At 39.4% G+C, this 24,284-nt stretch overlaps 1 protein-coding gene across 1 annotated transcript; it reads right to left on the reverse strand.

Annotated features, from left to right (window-relative positions):
* Positions 1-1,969: 1,969 nt before the first annotated feature.
* Positions 1,970-7,644, reverse strand: LOC128700670 (suppressor of cytokine signaling 2-like). The gene has a single exon (XM_053793959.2). The coding sequence runs from the start codon at positions 7,302-7,304 to the stop codon at positions 6,288-6,290; it is 1,017 nt and encodes a 338-aa protein (XP_053649934.2). The 5' UTR covers positions 7,305-7,644; the 3' UTR covers positions 1,970-6,287.
* Between the last annotated feature and the right edge of the window lie 16,640 nt (positions 7,645-24,284).

The following is a 24,284-nucleotide window of genomic DNA, read 5'->3' on the forward strand; positions in this document are numbered from 1 at the left end:
ACACTGATCTTCTGCAACACTTGTTAGGCTTGGGTAAAGCTTCTTCACTAGTCTGTCAAGTGGAAATTACACGAATATACTTTTGCGAAAGCAGACATTATAAAAATACAATTGGAACTTGTTGATAATGTATATAAAGATTAGGTTCAATTCACAGTAAAATATTTACACTACAGAAATGTTATATTTAGAAAATGCACTACTAACGAGTGCAACGGTATATACGAGAAATGTGTAATATATATATATATATATATATATATATATATATATATATATATATATATATATATATATATATATATATATATATATATAGTATATGTATACATATTTTATATTGTGCATAATAAGTGGAGTAGGACGAACTTCCTTAAAAATTAAACTTTTCCAAAAAATTCTTTTACAGATAGGTAATTTTTTCATTGACAATGACATAACGATTTTTATTTTTGGACCAAACCTAACTTAGAAACTCACTTAACCTAACTTAAAACAAGCATAATTTTTTTTCTTAGCAAAATTCTGCTATGTTTTGCATTGGTCAATTTAAATTTGATATTAATTATATAATTTTTTCGTTATGTTCAGACTGATTTCCTCTGATTTATAACCAAAAAGAGTTTCATTCTGCTAATTCAGAAGAGGACACTTGCAGAATAGGCCAAACTCTCCGGTTCGGCATAATCAGCACTACACGCACACACACACATAGGAGTCTCGACACCTGCAACCACAATTAGGTGAGTACTCACACACACAAATATATATATATATATATATCTCTATATATATATATATATATATATATATATATATATATATATATATATATATATATATATATATATATACAGTGATTATGTGTGAGGTGAAAGTGTTGAATGATGACAGTATTTTCTTTTTGGGTCACCCTGCCTAGGTGGGAGACGGCCGACTTGTTAAATATATATATATATATATATATATATATATATATATATATATATATATATATATATATATATATATATATATGTCGTGCCGAATAGGCAGAACTTGCGATCTTGGCTTAAATAGCAACTTTCATCTTGCCATATAGGACAAGCGAAAATTTGTGTATGCAATAATTTCGCCAAAATCATTCTGAACCTAACGAAAAAATTATATTTCATTGTGTTTGTATAGTATTAAATTACTGTAAACAAATCTAAAATATATTTAGTTGGGTTAGGCTAAAATAAATTGCTCTTGTTAAAACAAGGTTAGGTAAGTTTTCTAAGTTTCTTTTGGTGCAAAATTAAAAAGAAATTACATTAACATTAATGAAAAAAATATATCTTTAAACGTATAAGAGAAAAATTTGGAAAGGACTTAATTTTAAATGAGTTCTTGCTAACTGACCAGTTTTACATATTCGGCACGACATATATATATATATATATATATATATATATATATATATATATATATATATATATATATATATATATATATATATATATATATATATATATATATATCACCTCCCTATGCGATTTTGACTTAAATAACAATGCTCTTCTTTCCGAATAAGACAAGCAAAAATTTGTGTATGCAATAATTTCGCAAAAATCATTCTGAACTTGACGAAAAAATATATTTCATTGTGTTTTATTAAATTGTTAACTTATCTAAAATATATTTAGTTGGATTAGGCTAAATTAAATTGTGCTTGTTATAATAAGGTTAGATAAGTTTTCTAAGGTTCTTTTGGTACAAAAATTAATTTTTATATTGACATAAATAAAAAGAATATATCTTTACACGTATGAGAAAATTTTTTAAAAAGAACTTAATTTTAAATGAGTTCTTGCTAAATGACCAATTTTACCTATACGGCACGATATATATATATATATATATATATATATATATATATATATATATATATATATATATATATATATATATATATATATATATATATATATATATATATATTCTAAGGTTACTTTAATCCCCGTTTTAGAGTTAAAAGTATCCTTGACTGGTGGTAAACAGGTTACATGTAGCCTTAATGACCATTTTGAGTGCATTTACCTAAGGAAAACTAAAAGTTTTATCTATGTATTAAATTAATATATAACAACATGTGAATTCGAAGCCTTACCCAAAAAGGGAAGAGGTTGAATGTCACCTACCCGTACACCATTTTTGGCTGGTGTTAGCGTAGCTGCTGCTAAAACTGGATAAAATAACTGTTTGTATACGATTGACTGTTGACCAACAGTTGAGGGCAGTCTGTGTCTATCTGGGTTTCCAGAGAACAGGAAGTAATGGGTTACTAGGGTTACCTTGTACAGGGTGTTTCACTTCTAGGAGGCCCAGAGTTGGTACTACCGTAGTTGCAACTGTCTTGTTTGTATATTATGTCTATAGTAAACGAAATCTCTGGGCCTCTTACGAGTGAAACACCTTGTATAATGTAGCATTATATACGTGATAACAGTGTGTGTTTGCGGAGAAATGAGGCTACTCTTATTTTTTTTCAATATATATTCTGTACTTTATGTGGAATGAAAGTCTTGCAACATAATTTCCTTCAACCAGTAACATTTCCAGGAAGACAGAATGACATGTAAACATGTTAATTAGGGAGAAACTACATCAAGAAAAAACTATATGATTCAGAGTTGTGGATGAGTGGAACAAACTCCCGAGTACAGTTATAGAGGCCAGAACGTTGTGTAGCTTTAAAAATAGGTTGGATAAATACATGAGTGGATGTGGGTGGGTGTGAGTTGGACCTGATAGCTTGTGCTACCAGGTCGGTTGCCGTGTTCCTCCCTTAAGTCAATGTGACCTGACCTGACTAGGTTGGGTGCATTGGCTTAAGCCGGTAGGAGACTTGGACCTGCCTCGCATGGGCCAGTAGGCCTTCTGCAGTGTTCCTTCGTTCTTATGTTCCTTCAAAATCATTTTCAGTGTCATATGTTCCTTTACTAGAGGAGTGTCGTAGTAGTTGAGAAGAGCTCTTGATCAAGGAATTGGAGCTACCCTCCCACTATTCGGATTAATGTTCCGTTTCCCAGATGCTACAGATGCTATAGTGTGCCATATGGGTATAGCACTTCCACATTAAAAATAATTATAATGAATAATAATAATAATAATGATTAACTCTAAGGTTTTCTGTCTCAGAATCTTATAAACTTTAACTAATAAAATAAGAATAAAAAGTCATCAAGCAATTATGTTTGTAAAAAAAAAAATAGTGTGTGTGTCAAGTATGAGAGATTATTGGGGTGCTCACTGAAGTCATACTGAGATTGATACATCTACTCCACATTTATTTAAAGTATAATCAGATAACTAAGGTTAATAACATGTACGTGATTACTGCATTTACAAACTAACTTCAGAGTTGTGTATTTCCCAAATGATGATTATAGACGCGAAATGTATTTCAGAAATGTTATAATGTATAATTACTTGGGTTAAGCTTCTAAATATTTTTTTAAAGTTGAGGAGGACAAACGCTAACAGCTGTCTACACTGTTACCTCAGGTATACATTTAACGCTGAAAGTTACTGTAGTCTTCACAAAATATTTCATATCATTTCATCTTCCTGATATTCGTGAAAAGTTACTAAGTCAAACCATACCACGGGCGGGGTTCGAACCCGCGATCAGAGAGTCACAAAACTCCAGACCGACGTGTTAGCTACTGGAGTACTGTTACTCTCTTACCGTGGGTTCTAACCTCACCCGTGGTATGGTTTGCAATCGTGTCATTACGACTTCGTGAGTCAAGTTACTAAGTCACTGGTAGGAAAGAGGCATTTAATACTGGTTTGTGGTTGACCTTATCTTAGAAGGTATGGAATTAGGAGTCATAATTACTGCAGGAGGTAATGTCGAGCAATAATCAGTTTGTGAATATTATGTAAAAATGGAAGAGTTTATTTATAGGCAGATTAAATTAGTATTTACAAAACCCTGTATAAATAACATTAAATTATTCTAGTATCTAGAGGCAATTGCTTTATGTCAAGTCAGTCTCTACGTCATTGACACTCTGATCCCTCCTTTCTGAATGTGCTCACACATTACTAAATCACCAACCAGTCTCTCCGCCATGACACTCTGGTCCCTCCAGTCTGAATGTGCTCACACATTATTAGATCAATCACAAAATCTATAAAAATACAGTTAAATATAAAAACATAACATGATTATCTTACAGTGTAAGAGAGGTTGGAGTATATTTACATAGAGTTATCTTAATACACTATATATAAGAGGGGAACAGGTCTAAGTATTACACAGAGGACATACGACATATCATTGGTTATAAGAAAACTAAATTCTCTTTGATTTGGCACCTCATAAATGGATGCAACTTGGTTTAAACTATCTAAGACTATATGAAATTTTACACAGAATACTGAAAATAATTTAGCCACCAATGCCTATCAAGAAATTTCAATACATTAAAAAAGTTATTACTTTTGGCATTACCATTACAATATATCGAAACACTGGATATGTTCAGCCCACAGAAATTCCGTATATTTACATCAGTATCATTAGATAAAACTTTACAAGAATATATACAAGCATGAAAATGGAAGCATTAATTAATTAATTAATGGAGACAAGACTTTAGCAAATTAAATTATTAAAGCATTTTTCCATCCTAGAATTTACAAACTAATTACCAGAAGAATTTTTCTACTTATAATACTCTCCTTTCTGTATTTAAATCATGAAGAGGAAGATTTTAGTGAAGAAATGTCAGTGTTTAGTTACACTTCGTCTGTCTCCACGAAAATAGTTTTCTCAAACAACTTTTGTACTGAAAGAAACACAAGAACACATACACAACTTATCAGTAATTAGGGAACATTATTGACCATAAGACACTTCTCTTAAGATATAGACTTTATCTTTATTGAAAAACTAAGCTGCAAGCCACTGGAATTACACCTGTTTCCTTATTAGTATATAAACTAATATAAAAGATACGAACCTAATGATTATCTTTACAACGTTAACCTTGAGAGTGATAACTATTGTAGACTGATAATTATATTTTATCAATGGAAAACAATATGATATGTTTCATTTCTTTTAAAGCAGCAGATGATGATGATGATAATAATAATAGTAATAATAATAATAATAATAATAATTGTTGAATTATAGAAATTTGACAATTTTTTTCATATATTTAACCTGCATTCTTACAAGTGTCTGCCATCAACGTGAGGTTCACATTATTGTATGTTTCATACATTGAGGATAAAAGAAAATATGTATGAAAAAAAAGTTACATAATTAACATTGCCATAACATTATCTGCAGGAATAATTTAACATTTTAAAATACCATTACATTGAACTCAAAGATATTTCAATTAGATTTACTTGGAAGCTCATAAGGTGGCTTGTGACGACGAAAACATCTTAAACATATGAGAAATTAAACATCTTCTCAGATCACTGGTTATAAACATTCCAAATCCCTGATAATTGTGAGTCACTAAATATTAGAACGCAAATTGGTTTAAGACTCTGTTTGTATATTAGATTTATACATTGTAAATCATACGTGGCTAATGCACGTTAAGCAATAATTTAGTTTTCTCTTAATCATATTAAAAATCTATTTTGTTTATAAGATCGTCTCGAAACTAAATAGTTAAAAAAAACTGAAAGCGTGTAATGATCACTAACGCTTGTTACGAGCACCAGATGTGTGCTGGTCGGACAGTGTTACTCGTGCAACTCACTGGCAGCAATAATGATATAAACTGGGCTGATGAGCCTTGTTGTACCTTGACTTTTGTGCTGCTCTTCTACCGCCAATTTGGTTATGAGGAGTGCCACCAGAGCTGCGTCAAGGAATTTGCGTTGTTGCATCACTCTTGCGTCAGGGTGTGTTAACCGCTTAGCGTTTTACGGCAGAAACTCTTTCTTGGCTTTATTAAATCCTCATGCCCACTCTTTTGAACGTTACACATTTACGTACATGTACTGCTTGTCTCCAGCCTCACTGAGCTAGAACCTAACATGCTGTCGGCTGGAGATCACACATGTATTTTCAACGTGTTTGCTATGCTACCCAAATATATATGTAATGTCCATAACCAACAAAGTGGTTATCACTATAGGTTAGTGTTGAATTTACGTTTTAATTAATAAGTGCCCAGATACCATCAATGACGTCCCAGAATGTTTGAGAGAATAAAATGGACTTTATTAGTACATACCGAGCTTGTCAAGCAAGGCTGAGGTAACTTACTGAAAACTCCCTTTCGTCATTAGCACCAGAAAGGGTACTCATTAATATACTGAGAGAGAGTTGGAGGGAGGCACACAGTGCTACATGAGCGGTGAAATGACTGGTTAATTGACAAGCGACACAGATGCTTCAGTGGTGGTACTGACCGTCTGAGAGGCTGTCTAATAGTGATTGGGGAGTACATCTTACCCTCTGCGTCTACCCAGACATGCCGCTGTAGCTTGCGATTTAAACGTATGTAATGCTCAATAAGGGTGATAACATGAGAGAATTCAGGGACTTTTGAAGTCATGTGTGACTCACAGTCAAGGCGAAACTTACCACCAGTGTAATGGATCCTAACACTAGTGGGTCCCCGCTCTGTCTGTACACTAAGTGAGTACAGGAACCTGGTGTCTGCTGAGTCCCGAACAATAAAAGTACCTAATCTGGTGATCTGCAAGAGTGTTTCTGCTTGACGCCAAGATAACCGCTCCCAATACCAACCACTCTTTACTAGAGCCTGTCTGGTTGCACTCAGCGCCTGAACCTCATCCCCGTCTCTCACACTACTGAAACTGTCCTGTATATCTCCCCGATACATCTTGGTAGCTGTACTCTCGTCAACTATACCCCCACCAGATGTGTGCATGCGGGAAGTTATTGTCTGGGTAGCGATGTGACTTCCACTATCTGGCCACCTCCAGGCGCCACTGCAGGCGACTCTGCAGGTGCCTACGCAGTGGGAGTGCACTGACGCAATACACGGTGAGGGGCAGGTGTTCTGGAAAACTGAAGCACTTGGCATCTGTACTGAGGGGAAATGGAACATGTGTCCACTGACGTGAGGTGTTGCTAGAGGGGACGGCTGCTGCAGAGTGCCAACACCCAGAGGAACAGCCCCTAGGGAGGTGCCCATGATAAGGGTGCCGGGAGCCGCCGAGGCGAAGGAGGCACTTGGTGTTGGCAATGGGCCGTGCAGGGATGGTGGCACTGACGGAACACCGCAGCACGGGTGAGCTGCCAGCACATGATGGCAGTTGGGACACGTCAGCATATTGGCAGCACCTGAAAAACAAATCAGTCATTAGTAGGTGATTCATGACCTGTCCCGTCATACTCATTATGACGCTCTCAGGTGATTTCCCTTTAAGTTCCAGGGAATAAAATTAAATTTCACGTTAGAAGTAAATGCTAGGGTGCGAGGGAGTGGGGTGGGATGATAATATGCTGAATCTAATACAAAATGGAGTTGGCACAGTTACTTTTTGCTGATATTATATTTTTGAGAGTTTCTGAAGAAAAGCTGCGAAGGTTAGTGGACGAGTTTGGGAGGGTGTGTAAAGGAAGTTGAAAGTGAACATAGATAAGAGTGAAGTAATCAAGGTATTAAACGAGTTAGGTTAGGAAAAAATTGGATATCAGATTGGAGGGAGGGAGTATGGAGGAAGTGAATGTGTTCAGATATTTGGGAGTGGACTTGTCGGTGTATGGGTATATGAAAGACGAAGTGAACCAGAGAATTGATGAAAGGAAAAAAGGTGGGTGGTGCACTGAGGTATCTATGGAGACAAGGAGGCAAAGAAGGGAATGTATGAGAGTATAGCGATACCAACAATCTCATATGGGTATGAAGTATGGGATGTGAACAATGCAGCGAGGAGCACGCTGGCAGCAGTGGAGATGTCGAGTTTAATGGCAATGTGTGGCATAAATATTATGCAAAAAAATATGTAGTTTGGAGATTAGGAGGTGGGAAGTTACTAAAAGTATTATCCAGAGGACTGAGGAGGGATGTTGAGGTGGTTTGGTCATTTAGAGAAGCTGGAGAAAAACAAGATGACTTGGAGGGTGCATAAATCTGTAGAGGAGGGAAGGGGTGGTAAGGATTGTCCTAGGAAAAGATAGAGGGAGGGGGGGTAACGGAGGCTTTGTGTGCAAGGGGCTTGGACATACAGGAGGCATGTATGAGAGCACTAATAGGAGTGAAGGCAAAACGTTTTTGGGACTTGACGAGCTGTTCGAGTGTAAGCAAGGTAATATTTTGTGAAGGGATTCAAGGAAATTGCATAGCCGGATTTGAGTCCTGGGTGTGGAAAACACTGTGCCTACACTCTAAAGGAAGGGTTTGAGATATTTGCTGTGTAGAGGGACATCTAAACTGTCGTATCTTTTAGCTTCTGGTAAGACAGTGATTGTGTGAATGATAGTGAAACTATTTCTTTCTCGGGTTACACTGCCTCGGTGGGAGATGGCCAGCATGATATATATATATATATATATATTTACTAACACATCGGCCGTCTCCCACGAAGGCAAGGTGGCCTGAGAAAGAAAAACTTTCACCATCATTCACTCCATCACTGCCTTGCCAGAGGGGCGCTTACACTACAGTTTAAATCTGCAACATTAACACCCCTCCTTCAGGACTTAAGTCTGGTCAGTCGGTTTCCCTGAATCCCTTCATAAATGTTATTTTGCTCAAAGTCCAACAGCACGTCAAGTCCTAAAAACCATTTTCCTCCATTCGCTCCTAACACGCTCAAGCATGCTTGCTGATAGCCCAAGCCCCTCTCACACAAAACCTCCTTCACCCCCTCAATCCAACCTTTCCTAGGCTGACCCCTACCCCGCCTTCCCTCCACTACAGATTTATACTCTCTCCAAGTCATTCTATTTTGTTGCATCATCCTCTCTACATGTCCAAACCACCTCAGCAACGCCTCCTCAGCCCTCTGGGTAATATATATATATATATATATATATATATATATATATATATATATATATATATATATATATATATATATATATATATATATATATATATGTCGTGCCGAATATGTAAAACTGGTCAGTTAGCAAGAACTCATTTAAAATTAAATCCTTTCTGAAATTTTCTCTTATACGTTTAAAGATATATTTTTTTCATTAACGTTGATGTAACAATTTATAAATTTGCACCAAAAGGAACTTAGAAAACTTACCTAACCTTATTATAACAAGAACAATTTATTTTAGCCTAACCGAACTAAATATATTTTAGATTTGTTTACAAAAATTTAATACTAAACAAACACAGTGAAATATATTTTTTTCGTTAAGTTCAGACTAATTTTGGCGAAATTATTGCATACACAAATTTTCACTTGTCCTATATGGCAAGATGAGCTTTGCCACTTAAGCCAAGATCGCAAGTTCTGCCTATTCGGCACGACATATATATATATATATTATTTGTACAAGGTATACAGGCCTAGCTGACATCAATAACATACTACTATACAGAAAGCCGCTTGTTATGCAGAGCATTTCGGACAAATTAGGTCAGTTTTGACCCAGGATGCGACCCACACCAGTCGACTAACAACCAGGTACCCATTTTACTGATGGGAAACCCATGCAACCGGTGTAAAGAAACACGCCCAATGTTTCTACCCTCGCTGGGAATTGAACCAGCACCCTCGACGTGTGAAGCGAGAGCTTTAGCCACCAAGCCACGGGGTACACTAAACTGGTGATATCACAATATGCAGAACAACCACTGTGAAAATATAGTGAAATTCCAAGTGTTTTCGTGACTTCTAACATTATCAAGGAACTATAAAAATAAAATATCAACAGGAACGTACATAAGGGCAAGACTGGTATAAACCTTGGTAATAAATACCGACAAGTTGGTTTAGAAAGACACGTAAGCAAACACTATGACATATTTATTAGAAAACGTTTCGGTCCTGGGACCTTGATCACTTCTAACATGTTAGAAGTGATCAAGGTCCCAGGACCGAAACGTTTTCTAATAAATATGTCATAGTGTTTACTTACGTGTCTTTCTAAACCAAGGGCAAGACTACACCTCACAGTCGTCACAACACCCGACTCTGTGAAACACAACAGATACTCTTCTCAAGCATTAAGATTTTTTACTTGTGTAATGTATCATTAAATTCTTCCAATAGAAAGCACAGTTTCTATTAATGAGGTCAAATCTGAGTGGGGATCGGTCACTTGTGGCGTCTCATTGTTGACTACAATTTACATTAATAACCCTGATGAAGGAATTACAAGTGACATGAGCAAATTTGCTGATGATACAAAAATGGGCAGAATAATTGATTCTGACGAAGATACCAATGAACTTCAGGAGGATTTGGACAAACTGATGTCTGGGTCTGAAAAGTGGCAGATGAAGTTCAATGTAGACACGAAAATAACCCTTGAAGTTATAAACAAGGTGAAGTAAAGCCGGATCACACAGAGTGTGAAAAGGACTTTAGAGTCATGATGAGTAGAGATCTGAAGCTAAGAGAACAGTGCCTAAGTGTGCGCAATATGGCTAAAAAATTACTTGGATTTATATCAAGTATAAGTAACAGGAGTCCAAAAGTTATTTTACAACTCTATACATCATTAGTAAGGCCTCACTTGGATTATGCAGCTCAGTTTTGGTCTCCTTACTACAGGATGGATATAGATTAGTTGGAGAACATACAGAGAAGAATGACTAAAATGATTTACTGTAGAAGGAATCTTCCATATGAAGATAGACTTAGAGCCTTGAATCTTCACTCTCTTGAGAGACGTAGACTGAGAGGAGATATCATCGATGTCTATAAGTGGATGATGGGCATAAACAGTGATATTAATAAAATACTGAAGATATCAAATCTCGTAAGAACCAGAAATAACGGGTTTAAGTTAGATAAATTTAGATTTCGAAAGGACATAGGTCAGTATTGGCTTTCAGAGTTGTCGATGTATGGAACAGTCTTCCCAGCAGAGTAATCGAGGCTTGGACCCTGGGTGGCTTTAAAAAGAGATTGGACAGCTATATGAGTGGGAGGGGTTGGGTTTGATTGGTGTGTGTACGGGAGTAAATTTTTGGGTAGCTTTGGGAATGGGTAGTTTTGATAAGGACCTGCCTTGTATGAGCCAGTAGACCTTCTGCAGTGTGTTCCTCCATTCTTATGTTCTTATGAGAGCAAGATAGAAACCTAAATAATGAGCCCCATATCCTCTTCCTCATCTACTTAAGAGAACGTCAGTTGGAGGTCGCAATATGAAGGCCAACTTATCTTCCATGTTTCTGTCTGAACATGGCAGCAGTGATACTGTGTCGTGTAGGTGATAAAGGTTAGTAAGAATTTTATACAGGAAAACGCAGGAACATTTTATGCGAGGAAACAATGAGGAATATATACACACCTATTTGATAGCAATAAACAGTGTAAATCTACAAGAAGGAAGAAGCGTATTTGGAAGAGAGATAAAAGTTTCTGAATATACGTTAATATACACAGTTTATTACAAATATTAATGTCATTGTATATATGCTGAATTCGAACCTTACAGAGAATATCAGACATAATTAAATTTCGTATTGTTTATTCGTATGAGAAATGCAGGACAGGTATTCAGCACAAGACTTAAATATACACATTATACATTAGAACCAGCTACACTCGCGCTAGTTTACACTACCGCTCAGGACCAGCACCTGTTCAGCAGCAGGGCCTCTCAAGCTCAGTGTGGACGATGAGGATATCCTCGAGTGTGTTAGAGTGCATTAAGTAGTTATAGAGTTCCAAGTATCTCAATGAAACAGGTCTGAGGCCGTGATCTTTGAATATTCAGCAGTGTGTGAGCTCCGTGTGGCCCGCATTCCGGTCACCATCTGCTCCAGGTAGTGCGCTTCATCTGAGGTCTTGCTGACCTTGCACCTCGTGTACCGAGGTTTAGACAGATTGTCTTCGTAATGTAGTCACCTGAGAGGCCAGACACAAGACAAGGCTTCATTTGGATGACGTCTCGCTCTAAATAGGGATTTTTAGAGTCAATACAATTCGAAAAAACCTCTACTTAAGAGCAAACAGTTGTCGAGACTAGAGGTAATTCGGTCCCTGCGTGATCCGAGAAAGGTATTGCCGTATTCCATAATCCCAACCTCCGGTACCTCAATACGCGCGTTTGGAAAAGTGCAGAGTGCGGCATAAGTTGACAATATAGTTAAATATTAATCCTGAAAATTTGAAAGAGAATCAGAAGAAACATTCACAAGTCATCATTGGGAAAGTTGAATCCAAATTTCAATAAAAATAGTAAATTGGATATATATATATATATATATATATATATATATATATATATATATATATATATATATATATATATATATATATATATATATATATATATGTCGTGCCGAATATGTAAAACTGGTCAGTTAGTAAGAACTCATTTAAAATTAAGTCCTTTCTGAAATTTTCTCTTATTCGTTTAAAGATATACTTTTTTCATTAATGTTAATGTAAAAAATTTTAATTTTGCTCCAAAAGAATCTTAGAAAACTTACCTAACCTTATTATAAGAAGAACAATTTATTTTAGCCTAACTCAACTAAATATATTTTAGATTTGTTTACAATAATTTAATAATAAAGTTGGTAGAATTACCGACAATATGTAAAGTAAAAGGACACAAGTGCAACTAATGTGACATTTATTGTGGCAACGTTTCGCTCTCCAGGAGCTTTATCAAGCCATTACAAACAATACATGGACACAGAGGGTATATAAAGGCTCAGAGTGAGGTGAATACTAGTGAGGTACCATTTCGATGTTCACTAGTGGTAGTAGTAGTAGTAGTAGTAGTAGTAGTAGTGGTAGTGACAAAAGTAATACAATATGGTAGAGCAATTAATTCGTACATGAGTAAAAGGATATAAAAGCTATTACTTGGGTAACATAAAAATAGGTTGGACAAATATAGACTGGAATGAGGCAGGTTGTTTCAGTGTTCACTCTCTGTGCTTTGTGTAGTATAACAGGAGAGACTATGTGATGGCAGGGTTTACTGTTTTCAGGAAAACAGTAAACCCTGCCATCACATAGTCTCTCCTGTTATACTACACAAAGCACAGAGAGTGAACACTGAAACAACCTGCCTCATTCCAGTCTATATTTGTCCAACCTATTTTTATGTTACCCAAGTAATAGCTTTTATATCCTTTTACTCATGTACGAATTAATTGCTCTACCATATTGTATTACTTTTGTCACTACCACTACTACTACTACTACTACTACTACTACTACCACTAGTGAACATCGAAATGGTACCTCACTAGTATTCACCTCACTCTGAGCCTTTATATACCCTCTGTGTCCATGTATTGTTTGTAATGGCTTGATAAAGCTCCTGGAGAGCGAAACGTTGCCACAATAAATGTCACATTAGTTGCACTTGTGTCCTTTTACTTTACAATAATTTAATACTAAACAAACACAGTTAAATATATTTTTTTCGTTAGGTTGAGAATGATTTTGGCGAAATTATTGCATAAACAAATTTTCACTTGTCCTATATGGCAAGATGAGCGTTGCTATTTAAGCCAAGATCGCAAGTTCTGCCTATTCGGCACGATATATATATATATATATATATATATATATATATATATATATATATATATATATATATATATATATATATATATATATATATCCCAGATATAATTCCAATCTTTCAAAGAAACTAAAAAGATCAGGTTCGGTTAGGTAAGATTTGTCAGGAAACAGAACAAGTGTTTCCTGACGCGGGTCTTCATCATATGATGACCCGCCGCTGGAGCTTTTGGTCATCTGACCGAGGCCTTTCACTGGCTTATGGTTGTAACCAATTTTTTAAGAGATCAGTATCCTAATATAGACAATCACATTAAGCTTGAAGCCGCTCAGAAGTTGCGTTACCAACTTATCAGCATAGAAGAGTTAAAGCTAATCAGATGTCGCATCTGATTAGTCGCATCAGAAATTATCACATGAAAAGCAGTATTTCAGTTGTTCCAGTTTCTTCCAAAATAAAATAAATGGGAACCAACACACGCCAGACTCAATCCAAATTTATCTCTAATTAAGACCGTCCAGTTTTTTAAGAAAGAATATATAAGTTTTAGGAAAGTTAGTGAACATAACATAAATTTTGAACAATAGTCCTGAGGCCACACAAATGTTATAGGCACAAAAAAGTACATTTACCCTTGAAGAGTTTCGAGAGTTTAACTACTCTCGGAGCCCGGCCATGGGCCAGGCTCGTTGTTGATTTAATTAACTTAGGATAACCAAATAAAGTAAATAACTGTGACTTTTGATCAGAAGACAGTCTCTCCAGTGATTTCAAAAAAATAATTTGATTATCAAAACTTTCACATGATAACTTAAACAAGCTAATATCAGAAGATTATTTCCTGTGAAAACACATCAACACTAAAAGTTTAAAGCCGACCAGTAGATGCATTTTCCAGTTTTTCCACAGTGTCCAATAAAATCTGTACAGCCTAAACTCATGAAACAATCCATCAATTTTATACAATAAATAAACCATTGAAGATTGATCAAGTTCACAATTGTTATATGAGAAAAGCACTAAACCCACAGGGACGCATTCAATTTCGATCTAAGCAAGGTGAAGATTAGTTAGTTCATTGGATCAAGAGCCCCTCACCAGCATGTAGGTACAATAACGAAGAGTAATACTATACCATTTAGAGAATATTTATGGCAGGACTTGAGTCCTGGAGGTGGGAAGTACATTGTCTACACTCTGAAGGAGGGGTGTTAATGTCGCACTTTTATAACTGTAGTGTAAGCGCGCCTTTGGCAAGACAGTGATGGAGTGAATGATGGTAAAAGTTTTTCTTTTTAGGGCCACCCTACGATGGTGGGAAACGGCAGATATATTAATAAAAATATGGCAGAATCGCGCCTACATACTCCCTTAAACATATCAACCGACCGGAAACAAAATTAATAAATGGGCTATGTAACCTTGTGCATAGGTCAACCACTCATTAAAACAGCCCTATGAATTTTACCCGATCGAATAAGGCGTTCTCGAGTACTAAACGAAAAGTTGTAAGAAAGTAAACAAAAATGGTGAGAATGTTAAAAAAAAAACATGAGTCTCCCCTCGGTCAACTTTAAAAAGTATAAAAAACGCGAATATTGATTTTCCCGTTCTCTGTTCTCATTTACATTCTATTTAAAATTCTCTGAAGTCCCGTAAGCTAAAATATTTGATATTGATATTTAAAGAAATCCAATTTTATAAAATTGGGGAAAAATTATAAATTAGCACCCACACAACCCAAAAGTAATACAAAAATGCTTCCAGCTAAGAAACACCGGCACTTGCGGTTTGAAGCCGATCAGAAGAGATATTCTTTAATTAATACATGGAAAACAATTTACTTATTAAGACTGACAAACACAGATTTACACGGCTCAAAGTGAGTAATAAGCTGTTTTTTAAGAGTCCACCCATGGTAAAAGTTTAAAGCCTATCAGAAATGTCATTCACTGGTTACCGACCCGATTCCAACATTTTAAATTTGGTAACAGTCTCAGTAAAATTTCGAATTAGCAGCCATTCCGATAACACTTATGAGGCATCATTAGTCGTCAATACTGTTTTGAAGCCAACCAGAAAAAGCAATTTTAGGCTATTGGATATAAATAAATATATCCGTTTATTGAATAAAATTGGCAACTTTGGAATTATACGACCCATTGGCGGCGAGTCTTATGTTCAGGAAACTATGGTGAAAATTTCAAGCCGATCACATAATTCATTTTCCAGTTTTGGTACGGATTAGAACGATTCTAAGTTGTGTTTTTATTATATTACTACATAAACAAATTTGCCTTCTATCAAACCAAACTTATTGGGTACTATTCTGGTCCTAAGATGCATCAGTCAACAATAAATACTGAGAAACGATCGTCGTGTTGAAAAAATGGTTGAGTTTCTTTACACCTACAATGGTCACATTTGCATCAACATCATTTTCAGTCTTCGTCACCACAGAATAGGACGCACCTGTTTTTGAACGTTTGAAGCTACGCTGCTCACGGTTTTGGAAGTTATTGTCATTCCAGTATGCTGGGACTGGGCTCCACAACTTTAGTCATGGGTACGTGAACATACCAACTCTCCAAAAAAACTGGCCTTCATTAGTGGAAGCAAGTGCTGAAAACTGAAAGCCGACTGGACGAAAGGTTCACGAGTGAAGAAGCTAATAAAATTTAAATATCTGAGGATTAAAAAAAAAAAAGAGAGAAAACTGAGGAAAAACTTGAGGCAACCTCTTAAATACCTTCCTTGAGGAACACCTAACACAAGTTTGTTCAGAACACTTGCGTTCTTCATTGAAGCTGTTCATCTGCTGAGTGTGTGTGTGTGTGTGTGTGTGTGTGTTTATTCACCTAATTGTACTAACCTAATTGTTGTTGCAGGGGTCCAGTAATAGCTCCTTCATGTTTCTAATAAATGATCTTGCCACTCAAGTGGTACCATGTTCCAGAACTTTTGCTTGGCTCTCTCGCTTCGATAAATATCATTTTTCTTTCTTGTCTTAACTAATCAATATTCTTAGTGGAGCTGATCAAATGGGGTTGAAGACAGATTAACCAACCCATTGTGTAGAAGCCATTTTGGCAATACCTGTTCACTGAGGCACTTTCGTAGAAACACTAATTTTAATTCTCTAAACTTTTTCCTTCCTCTTCCTTTGCTGTTTTCTCTTACAAATCTGCTCTCCCTGAAGTGTACAATGCGCCATTAAAATTAGTGTTTCTACGAAAGTGCCTCAGTGAACAGGTATTACCAAAATCGCTTCTACAGAGCAGGTTGGTTAATCTGTCTTCACCCCGTTTGATCAACTCCACTAAGAATATTGATTTGTTAAGACACGAAAGAAAAAATGTTATTTGTCGATGTGAGAGAGCCAAGCAAAAGCTCTTGAACATGGTACCACTCGAGTGGCAATATCATTTATTATAAGCATGAAGAGAAGAATGATGTTGCTCTTCACCTTTTGAACTACATGTGTCAACTCTTCTTCAGGAGCAATGCAATGAGAGGAGAGGAATTCAGGAGAGCTCAAGCAGGTGTGTCCTAAGACACGATCCAGCTAGGAAACACTGTAAGCAGCAGTTAGAGGTCCCAGGCAGCCGTGACCTTAAGTGCCAGATGTCAAGGAAAGTATTCTAAGATGAAAACGATATCCAGACATATAACCATAATAAATGTGGGAGTTAACGGTAATATATAACCCATGTTATCTGTTAAGAATCATGCACAGACGGCTGCGTTTTTGTCACTGCTGCAAACGCATCCCAGGGCTCTGTGTTCCAACTGCCAACATTATTCAAGGATTTTTTGATTTTCCAGTCAATAATCAAATGTGTGTTTACACGGGCTTCTATCTGCTGAGACGACGACTGCGCAACAGATCACTAGTTAATTTAATACCTTTATTTTGCATCCCATACCCATCCAGTGGCCTGGAGCCAAAAGATTACAGGTGTACATAAAGGGTCCAGGGACTGAGCCGGAAAGTTCTGATAGCAAAACAAGTTACAGTGATAATTAACTATTTACATGTATTTATTGAGTTATTAATCAGTCATGAATTAGTGAGTTGCCTGTGAGTTCATTAATTTTATCTCATTCCAGTACAAAATGACGCAAAGTGTGACAACTGCGCATCTGGCAAAGTTGACATTTCATTTGGTCTACATCCGGTGGTGGTGATTCAACCTCCCAAAGATACCGATAACCCAGCCGGAGCCGGGCAGAAGTAGCATCCAGGAGGCAGACCACTAAGCAGACAACAGTGATTCACTGTAACAGTCAAGTTATGTAAACTGAAGGTTAAATTTTACCGAGGAAGCTGTTAATTTACGGTACCTTCCTACAGAGTCGTGGTCAGGAGCCCCAGAGGAGACACACCGGTCTTCGATTTTTCCTTCTTCCTTCAAGATTTTCGTTATAATCTGTGAACCCCTCGTCTGATTGACTTCAGAATAAAGTTCTCGTTAATGGGATACGGTGGTTTTCTTTTGTTAATTTTATAGTCATAATCAATTTTGGTTTCCATACGATATCTTAAGAACACCTTTTCCGACAAGCTTCAAACCTTCAACACGGGATTCTATAAATTTTGAAGTGAAATATAATTACGAAATTATTTTTATTTTGAGTTTCACAAATTTAGCGAGCACCTAGTAGTAGTCTGGCTTGATCTTGGGCTGTGTAACTCACAATTTGATGGTTGTAATGGAACATGTGATAACTAAATGATTCTTTTGACTGACTTTAAACAAGTAATGGAACTTGAAGAGCAGCGAACTCCACGTGGTGAGTTCTGAGATTTTTGTTAAATAACAAACAGAAAACTAGTGATGCAAAACAACATAGTATATCTTGTCTATATCTGAACAATTTATTCATTTGAGTTACCAGGGCATATAATTTAAAACTTTTAATGATTTTGGAATGTGTAAGTACGAATTTACAATTTTTACTGAGAAAAATGGTATATTAGTTTTATTACGATAACTTGCGTTGCGTCTTCGCAATCCTTGTGATATGCGTCGCTAATGTTAAGAGCAACGGCAACTTACGTCGCGCTCGATACTGTTCTTGTTGCGTGCATTGTTATTATTAATATCGCCATCAGCTGGAAGACCTAAATCTGTATGGGTAATACAGAGCATGAGCAGTGGAAGGCAATCAGGCTCGATCCAAGGAAGGAAAGAATAGGTCCACTTCCTTGCATCAAGAGCCCCTCACCAGCATCGTGTAGCCTTAAAGAAGTGTGCGTGCACTGGGGTACTGTGGTGCTAGTGGGATGCTGTGGAGACTTTCCCCGGATCGCCTAGCGAACGAAACGCACCGAATTATATATTAAATGGGGAAGCGCCAAGCCTGTTGGGATTATACAGCATCTGGGTAATAAGATCATAACCGGTTTGACTCAGGGAAGGAACCGGTGGCTTTTGTTTGCATTAGTAATTTCATTACTCGACACGGACAACCACGGTTCATTAGTCTAGTTTATTAGCCTTGTTAAGTAGTAACAAATTTACATTTGCATGTGTATCTGACTTAACATTTGGGCATACTGTCCGCCACATTATACATAATTATCACTGTCGTAAGTTGTAGTTACCAGAGGAAGTGGTAGTGCGAGCAGATGCAGCCTTGAGAGTGAACTCGTCTTAAGAGCCATGGTATGTATAATTAGTAATATTATCTAAGAGTTTACCGAGAGAAATCTTCCTCTGTTGCCGCCTTCGAAATTTATTTAAGTTATGGAATACTGATACTATACCTATTTTTTGATATTATGGTCCATTAGGTGCCCCTAATTGACCATAATATAAACAAAAATACATCTTCATGGAAGGGATGAAGAGATTACGTAGTGTCAAATACTATTGTAAGTGTTGGCTCAATACATTAATAACATCACACATAAGAGAAAGAGGTTTATGACTGTTTCGGTCCGACTTGGACCACTGACAAGTCAGACTAACACACGAAGTATGTATAATGTTCGCCAAGACCGTAGTCCTGGCACGGGTCTCAATCTTGCGATGACCCGTCTCTGGCTCCCGAGGGAGAAAGGTTTCTACAATGATGCGACATATGCTGTTCAAGCACTCTTCTGGTCAGTTCAACTGGTGCATCTCATAAGCGACTACACCGTATGTACTCCTAACTATGGACACTAGCGAGGAGGAGGATATGTCGTTATCACAGGTAACAGCTTGTCTGTTTCGTTGACTCCATGGTACACTAGTGTGGCCGCAGTCATCTCTGGTTCCTCTTCGGGAGGGAATATCACTCCTAGTTGCCTGCGGAGCTTCTCAGTAACTTCGCACTCCAGAAGAAAGTGTGTTAGGGGCCGCTGGACAACGTGCTGACAGTACTGGCACATCTCCTCCTCTGCCTTGTCTACCATCATCTTGGCTGTGAGAAAGCCCAAACGAAGCCGATGGATGGCGGTACACTGCGCTCTGGACCAGCTTCTATCATATGGAGGGGGTTCTCCCTGAGTCGCTGCTCGGTACCACTGTTGAGATGGGGTATCACCTAAGACCTCCCCCATAAGTTTCATGGCTCTGGCAGCCACCAGTTTGGTCTGTCGTATGCTGATTGGGACAGTAATCCCAACATGTGGATAGTCTGTTGCTGCCTTGGCTGCATCACCTGCCGCCTCATTTCCCCGGATGCCAGCATGGCTGGGGATCCAGTTCAATGTCGATCTGTTGCCCTGAACTTCTAAGGCTGTCATTATGCTCAGGATCGATGTGATGAGGTGAACATTGTCCTGTGGTTGAGGATGGGAGAGGGCATTGATTGCAGACGTGGAATTAACATGTATGACAGGTCGGAGTCGATGTCGTAGGGCATGTGACAATGCCTGCTGAATCGCCACCAGCTCAGCTTGAAGGATCGTGCAGTGGTCAGGGAGTCGCCAGCCTTGTGTGTGACCATTGTGGTACAGTCCAGCTGCTGCTCTCTTCCTGTCAGGGTCGACAGAACCATCTGTGAAATACACTGCACATGTGCCTCCCTCTGCCAGTGTCATGCTTGTCTCAGCATGATTGCTGAGAGTGTCTTGACTGCAGAGACGCTTAGAGATGGGTAGCTGCATGATGCAAACATCAGCTGGATCTGGGCGCCAGGGAGGTGGTGGATGGTACCCAGCAACAGGAAGGTCACAACTCTTCTCAAGGAGTAGTTGTATAGGCAGCAGCTTCTGCCCAGCAGCACAAAACGAACGGATCCAGTAGTAGTCTGTGAAGAGTGTGGGATCTTGTGCCATGGTTGTCAATATCCGTCTCCTTAGTGGGGTACCTTGCTGCCTGTGCAGAATCGTGGCCACTTTGCAGGCGTTTATGTATCTTACTCTGTCAGCCAAGGAAGCCGGGCCTCAGATCAGAGACATACTGTGTTGGTCCAGATGGGGGCCCAAAGCATAGTTCTTATCGCCTGATTTTGTACGACCTCCACTCTTTGCCTGCTCTGCGGGAAGAGATGAGCTAACGCCGGTGCACCGTAGTCAATGAGCGAGCGTATAGCTTGTATATAGTACAAGCGAAGTACATCTTTGCTTGCCCCTGCACGGTGCCTCGTCATGGCTCTCATGGCGTTGAGTCTGAGTAGAGCACGTGACCTGACATACTCGGCCTGTTTCTGAAAGGTCAGCTTTTTATCAATGTAGATTCCCAAGTACAGGTAGGAGCCTGTCCACTCAAGTTCTATATCCTGAATACGTAATCTATTCACAGGATCTGGTCCCTTGAACATCATTGCAAGAGATTTCTCGGCCGAGATCTTGAGGCCTAGTTCCTTGCAAGACTGCGTAATTAGGTCCAAAGCTCTCTGAGCCTGTCGTTCTAAATTGCCTTTCCCATTCACTACGAGTGCAAGATCATCAGCATAGCTGAGGAGCTGTGTACCACTATGAAAGGGAAGGCTCATAAGTTCCTGCATAAGGATGTTAAACAGGGTAGGACTGAGCACACCTCCTTGTGGCGTACCGTTTTCCAGGGATTTAAAGGAAGAGTAGTGTCCCTGAAAGCTGACACAGGCCTGCCTGCCCCTAAGGTAGGACTCTATCCAGGCCAGGAGGCGTCCTTTGATTCCCTTCCGAGCTAGTATTGCCAGAATTGCTGTGGGGCTGGCTAGCTCAAATGCCTTTTCAAGGTCGAGGTAGACGACAATACTAGGTTTTTTGTTACTGTCAGCAATCTGGCTTAGTAGAGTGGTTATGCACTCTGCTGTACCCACTCCTTTGGTGAAGCCAAATATGTGATGATGAGAGGGTCCAAGTTTCCATAGGAGGCGGTTTAACACCATCCTCTCAGCAGTCTTGGCTAAGCAGCTGGTCAGCGATATGGGTCTCATACTGCCTGGGTCCTTGGGCTTTGGAATTGGTACGATGGTAGCTTTCTTCCAAGCTGCTGGGAGTGTCCTGGCCCTCCACGACTTGTTAATGACGTCTAGTATGGCCTCCCATCCACTCTGCCCAGCCCGTGCAATCATGGAGTATGTAACACCATCGATGCCCGGGGCAGTGTCACCTGTGTTCTTAATGGCACGTCGGAGTTCCAAGTCCGTGAGGTCTTCATCAGTCACATCTTCCGACTCACATGCAGCTTGTATCGTTAGCTGGCGCTGTGGCAAAAGATCCGTCTGTATATTCCGGATGTCCTGTGGGAGCTGAGTGGAAGCTCCCCTGGAAGTGAAAAGCTCCACTAGTTTCTCAGCTTCCTGGGATGGTTTCGGGTGTGCTGGTGGCCTCGGCTTGCTCTTGCCAGTTGCTATGTTGAGCTTGCCCCATATCTCAGATAAGGTGGTGTGATGCCCGAATGTTGAGCACCACTCCAGCCATTTCTCAGTTTTTACTCTGAGAGAGACTCTGCGGGCATGCTGCACAATGGCTCTCAGAGTATTCCTGTTCTCTGCCGTAGGGTTACGCCTGTATAGCTTCCTAAAAGAGTTGATGCGGTGGTTCTGCTCCCGCACCTCGTCGTTGTAGAACCACCAGTCTCTTTTGTGAGTGCGTCCTGCGGACTTCTTTGGAATTGCGCACTCTGCTGCCTGGATGAGAACAGTGATTAGCTCCTGTTCAGCCGTATCACAGTCTTCAGATAGAGAGTATGTGGACCACCAGTCATGAAGATAATCCTGGAACACCTTCCAGTTGGCCCTCTTTACGTCCCATCTAGGAGGCAGCACAACTGTGGGAGGCCTGTTGATGTTGAAGGTGGTGATCACTGCAAAGTGGTCACTGACAAGGTGAGGATGGGTTTCCCATGTGGCTCCTGCTGCGAGTTGTCTTGACCCGAAGGTAAGGTCGAGGCAGCCACCCAACAGGTGTGTGGGGTCTCCATTGTTTAGCAACTTTACCTCTGGAATATCGTGTAGGAGCATTGCTATGTGTCTGCCAGCAGCATTGGTTGCTGATTGAGAGTGCAGCATTGGGTGATGTGCGTTGAAATCTCCACCCACAATAATACACTCAGTGCGTGCTAGTGCGAGGAGCTCTGCAATGTCGAGGGTGTGTCTTGGGTTCTTGTAGATGTTATAGATGGTAATGGGCGCCCCAGGTATGTGCACAAGGATGGCCTGTACCTCGACATCCTCCCCACAGTCCACAGGGTTGGCTATAACCTCGTGAGGTATTGTATTGGATACAAATACAGCTGTGCCTCTGCAGTGAACGCCCGGGTCCGTGTGCCGAAAATACCCAGCAAAACCGGGTAGTCTTGGGCACATAGTCGGGACAGTCAGAGTTTCTTGTAGCAAGACGATATCAATCCGATCCCGAATTACTGCCTCCAGCAAGAGGTGCTGTTTGCCCCTTAGGCCCTGAATGTTCCACTGTAGAACCTTGAGGGTGTGATTTGGTACCGAGGTTATTCCATTGATGTTGTTTCCTGAGCTGGAGACTGAGTCCTGCCCGCTCTGAGAACCTGCAAATTCATGGCATCCACTGTCTCCTCTTCGGTCAGAAAGCACACTCTCAGGAGCGTACTGACCATCTGCCGGAATGCGCTCTGTTGTTCCGTGGAGTTGATTGTGTTGCAAATAAGATCTGTGAACACCTTGATGAGTGCTACGAGATCCTCCCTGGTGAGGGCCTGCTTTGGAGTTGGGTTCGAAACAGTGGATATTATCTGGGTTGTTGTGGTCTGTAGGGACTGCTGAGGGTTGGATTTCTTCATTGTATGCACCGTGGTCTGTTGCTGTATACCAGGTTGGGTAGCCGGGATCTGCTGGTGAGGTTCCAGTTGAGCCTGCAAAGCGCCTGTGCCGGGTAAGGAGTGCCTGCGTTGTCGTGCTATGGCCGGTGGGGGCTCGTTTAGTGCCGCCTGCTGATCGCATTGACCAGATGCACCCTGTTGACGCCTCCTGTTCCTCTTGTTTCTCCGTTGAGGTAGGGGTGCAGGAGGTTCTTGACCTTGACGCCTGGTTGAGGCTTCTAGGGTTGGGAATTCCTGGGCATTGACTTGGGTTAGCTGCTGAGAGATCTGCGGTATGGCAGGGTTCTCTGCACCCATCGTTTGCTGAGAGTGATGATCCGTCGTAGCCTGTTGCCGAGTTTTTGGCGTCTTCCAGACTTCTTGAATTCTGGCGAGCCTCTCGGGGCATCGAGGATTCCAGGCATGGTGTTTCT

This window comes from Cherax quadricarinatus, chromosome 56, assembly GCF_038502225.1.
Source record: "Cherax quadricarinatus isolate ZL_2023a chromosome 56, ASM3850222v1, whole genome shotgun sequence".
Taxonomy (NCBI): Eukaryota; Metazoa; Arthropoda; class Malacostraca; order Decapoda; family Parastacidae; genus Cherax; species Cherax quadricarinatus.

Coding starts and splice junctions, on each gene's coding strand:
- LOC128700670 (XM_053793959.2), bottom strand. CDS start 7,304: ATGCTGACGTGTCCCAACTGCCATCATGTGCTGGCAGCTCACCCGTGC.